Below are 4,080 nucleotides of genomic sequence, written 5' to 3'. Positions count from 1 at the left end.
GGGACCAAAGTGGCCAAGTGTGGAAAATTACAGGGACTAAAAAGGGCCTCGATGAAAAATGTTGAGGACCTATAAGCTCAATATAACAGGGACCAATGTGCTAAGTTCATGTATGTTTACACCTGACCCCAAAATGACACAGCATACAAAATATAAGCACCAGTATTGACAGAAATAAAAAGTGTATCAGTGTAAGTTGTAATGACAAGCAATGACAACAAAGAGATTGTAAGAAGACCAGCACAATCTTCCATTCATTTCACATCAATGAAAAATAGTAATGACAGCAGAGATATAGTATTTCACAGAACATATTCCATTCATATCATCACATTGTACTTACAATTCCAACTGACATAATATACCATTAAGTAGGAATTATTTGTCTTCCCAAAAAATAAAGTGTTCATACTTAATATGGCCATAACCAGAGGCATACAAAAAAAAAAAAGCCATTGGTGAATCATTTCAACAGGGTCAAAACCAAACTAATTCCAAAAAACTGGCCTAATTACAATTCCATATAACTGGCCTAATAACAAAAAAATGCCAACTGTCACATTTGAACTGGCCTAATGTCAGTCATTACAGAGTTTGCCAAATCATTTGTGTGGGGCTGGCCTAGGTGGCCTAAAATTGGGTGTAGACATAAAGCTCATGAATCTGGCCCTGGTGCCACTGCTAGCTGCAGCTGCTGTCTCACTGGTCACTGCCTTAGCAGGATTGCATGGAGGTGGGCTGCTGCCTCTTGATGCTCTTGAGCTTGGTTCAGCTGCACTTGTTGCATGCTGACTGCTTGTCTCTGGTGCAGGGCAGCCCTAACTCATGATGATTTCTTCAACCGTCCTTGACTGAACTTCAACATTAACCGATTTTGACTTTGCCTTTGAACCACCAGCAGGTCCCTTACATGTTTTCGGGTAATAACCAGTCTCACCACACTTGGAGCATTGAACTGTGTAAGTCTTTCTAAGCTTCTTGTTGGTCTTCATAAGCTCTTCAGTGGGATCCTTCTTGCGATTTTTTTTGGACGTCTAATAGGCCTTTTCAAGTGTGGAGGAAGTGGTTTTGGGGCATCACAAGCTGGCCAATATTGTTGGGAATTGACTGGGTTGAGTGTGTGTTCATAAGTGGCATGCAAAGCATCCACTATCAGCCATTGGTGAACATGATTTTTCACAGGTTCATTCTTGTGTGCAATGGCAGCAATAACATGTTCACATGGCAATCCAGTCAGCTGCCAAACATTGCAACTACAAGATTGTTGAGTTAAATTCACCCCAACACGTTGACCCTTTCCAGAGACTTCATATAGATCTTGGACCAAGTTTTCAGTCCATGTTGGTGTCCAAGAATTGCTTGCAACCTTCAACTGGTCCAACCTCTTCTGCTGTGCAGGTGCAATCTTACCCCTAAAGGTTTGTAGAATCCTCTTGTGTGCTGCCATCCTTCGCATTATGTAGCACCTCAATTCCTCACATAATGTCATTATAGGTTTGGACCTGTAATTCACAATCTATGCATTCCACACCTCAGCCATATTATTGTAATTTGTCGCATTTAGGCCAGTGACTGTAGTATGTCTTAACCCAACATAAAGGATGTATATTGTCAAGATACTTCCAAGCTGGTTCGTTTAGAGTCTTCATCCTTTGCATGACCTTCTCAAATTGGGGAACAATGGTTCATCTAGCACATTCCCACACAATTCCTCTGGTCTCTTTATCCTTCCATTGCTTTATGAAGTTCTTCCATACATGTTGTACACAGAACCTGTGGTGTGAACCTGGCATAATTTCCTTCAAGGCTGGGACAAGTCCCTGTTTGTGAAAAAAAACGATTGGAATAAATAATTAGAAGCATAATGTGAAATAAATATTATATTGCATAATGTGAAAAATGTTAACCTTTTGTTGATCTGATATGAAGTTCCAACCATATACTCCATGATCCCCTAAGTCTTCCTGTAAAAGGGTCAAAAACCACTTTCAATTCTACTTTGTCTCACTGCCAACAACGGCATAGGCAATCAAATAAAATTGCTTGTTTGCATCTTCACCCACAGCACTCCATAATAGCCCTTCAAAAAGCAACCATACAACCCAATTAAGGGCCTACAACCAACCTTGAAGCCCTTCTTACAAGCATCAAGGTAGATGTACATTCGGTCAAATATTGGCAATGCTTGTGGAATAGGTTGGGGGGTCACTTGCAATTTGCAAGTGGAGCCAGGATTGCTCCTCAACAGCTCAGCCAGATATTCTCTTAGTCTTCTATATTGTTCCTTCTCACAACCTTCAATGGTTCCCTTTGCTTTTTTCAAAGCCTTGCTTACTTTCTTCATATCTAAATGAACATTGTATTCCTCCTTCATGTGCTCAAATGCCTCTGACCTGGTCATCTTGGGCTGTGTTAGTATTCTCTTCTCCAATTTCTTGGCCACCCAATCTTGAGTAGCCCTTTTATTCTTTAAGACTCTGCAGCAAGTATGAGTCTCGTTAAAAGTCTTTACTTGGAATATGCTTAGCTTGGTGTTCCAGGCACAATACACCATCAATTCACAGTCTTCTACACTGCATTTGGCTCTTACTCTGACCTTGTCATTCTTAACCCAAATGAAGTTCCTCCCAAGACTAATATTATAGTCTTTTACTGCACACTTAAATTGGTCCAAATTCATAAACTCCATACCAAGTTCTAAATAGACATGCCCAAAAGAAGCTTGTTCATTAAACTTTGGCTAGACAGGTTTAACATTCTCATCATCATCACTTGAAGGAGGAGTCCTCAATTCCTCAGACAGATAGGTATATCCTTCTTCCTCAAATGACATTATGTCTTCCTCTTCATCAACTTCTTCAGATTCAGAGTCTTGAATTGGTGCATCCTTCTTGACTGCCTTCTTCCTTGGGTCTGTTTTGCAGGCCTTTTTTTCTCTGCCAAAGGCACATTGTGTTCATCATCATCTTCTGAATGATCCTCAACACCAAGTGGGGGAGGCTTGTATACCTCATCCTCTGCACTCTCATATGAATCTGAGTGTGAGGAAGCATGGTCATCATCTGCATTATCATCTTCAGACCCATTACCAGCATCCTCTGCACTTTCTTCATCATGGTCCGAATTAATCCCATCATCACCTAAATTCAAGCCATCAGCAACTTGTGCATGGTCTTCATTTTCTTTGACCCCATCATCACCTTGTGCATTGTCTTCATGTGAATTGACCCCATCATCAACCTCTTCATGGTCCTCATTATATGCTGAATTAATGACGTTATCCTCTTCACTGTCATGTTGAGGTGAAGCAAACTCGGGAATTGAGATGCAGTCCTCAAAGTAGACATGTATCTCATTGCCATTCCCTAAAGCAGCCTCACACATGGCACACACATCTGAATCTGTAGTAAGTGGTCTCAACCTTTTTTTCCAAATCGGGTACCCCAGGCTGTAGCCACATCATCTTCTTGCATTTTTCATACCCATATTGCTTAAACAGGGTGTCAAGGTCACGGAGATTACAGTAGTCAATGTCCATCTCTGGCAATGAATCCACCCCCTTCCATTTATATAGTCATCACTCCATCTTCATCTCTGACTAAAATACCACCATGATGATAAACAATCACTATGTATTCGGACATCTGTCAAAACCCAAAAACCAAAACTATCATTAATCCAACAGCCACACACGTTAGACCACTTAAACAATACAAAGCAATAAACAAACAAACATTTTTTTATGGATGCTGACTTTTTTTCCAACGATTTCCATGGGATTTTTAATTGTTACTGGGACAACCATGGACCACTTTCTAAAACAGGGACCACAGCACCCGGTAGTTACATTCTTTAACCTAAACCCTAAATGGAAACATGGACCACAATGTCCACTTCGCATGCAGACAAAAACACACATTAAACAAAGGGGAACAACATAGGGACCACAAACAAAGGAGGACAAAGAACAATAAAAAAAGGTTTCCAGATTTAAATACTCTCTTACCTTTTTGTACGAAAGGTTCAGCCTCACACAAAGGAAGAGAGTTATTTTACTTCGGTTCCCTCCGATTGTTGAAG

The 4,080-nt window shown here is 40.5% G+C and overlaps 2 protein-coding genes across 2 annotated transcripts; both read right to left on the bottom strand.

Moving 5' to 3' along the window:
* Nucleotides 1–988: 988 nt before the first annotated feature.
* LOC133303900 (uncharacterized) lies at nucleotides 989–1,447 on the bottom strand. The gene has a single exon (XM_061503872.1). It carries the CDS (start codon nucleotides 1,445–1,447, stop codon nucleotides 989–991), a length of 459 nt encoding a protein of 152 aa, XP_061359856.1.
* A 1,385-nt stretch (nucleotides 1,448–2,832) lies between these two features.
* On the bottom strand, nucleotides 2,833–3,384 carry LOC133303902 (uncharacterized). Its single transcript, XM_061503873.1, has one exon. It carries the CDS (start codon nucleotides 3,382–3,384, stop codon nucleotides 2,833–2,835), a length of 552 nt encoding a protein of 183 aa, XP_061359857.1.
* Between the last annotated feature and the right edge of the window lie 696 nt (nucleotides 3,385–4,080).

This window comes from Gastrolobium bilobum, unplaced genomic scaffold, assembly GCF_033153095.1.
Source record: "Gastrolobium bilobum isolate Gb01-03AN ecotype WA unplaced genomic scaffold, APGP_CSIRO_Gbil_v1 utg286372, whole genome shotgun sequence".
Taxonomy (NCBI): domain Eukaryota; kingdom Viridiplantae; phylum Streptophyta; class Magnoliopsida; order Fabales; family Fabaceae; genus Gastrolobium; species Gastrolobium bilobum.
The sequence above is the reverse complement of the archived record's forward strand: the minus strand, read 5'-3'. Positions and strand labels throughout refer to the sequence as shown.

Excerpts from the sequence above, each read along its gene's own strand:
- LOC133303900 (XM_061503872.1), bottom strand. The coding sequence starts at position 1,447 with ATGGCAGCACACAAGAGGATTCTACAAACCTTTAGGGGTAAGATTGCA.
- LOC133303902 (XM_061503873.1), bottom strand. The coding sequence starts at position 3,384 with ATGTGTGAGGCTGCTTTAGGGAATGGCAATGAGATACATGTCTACTTT.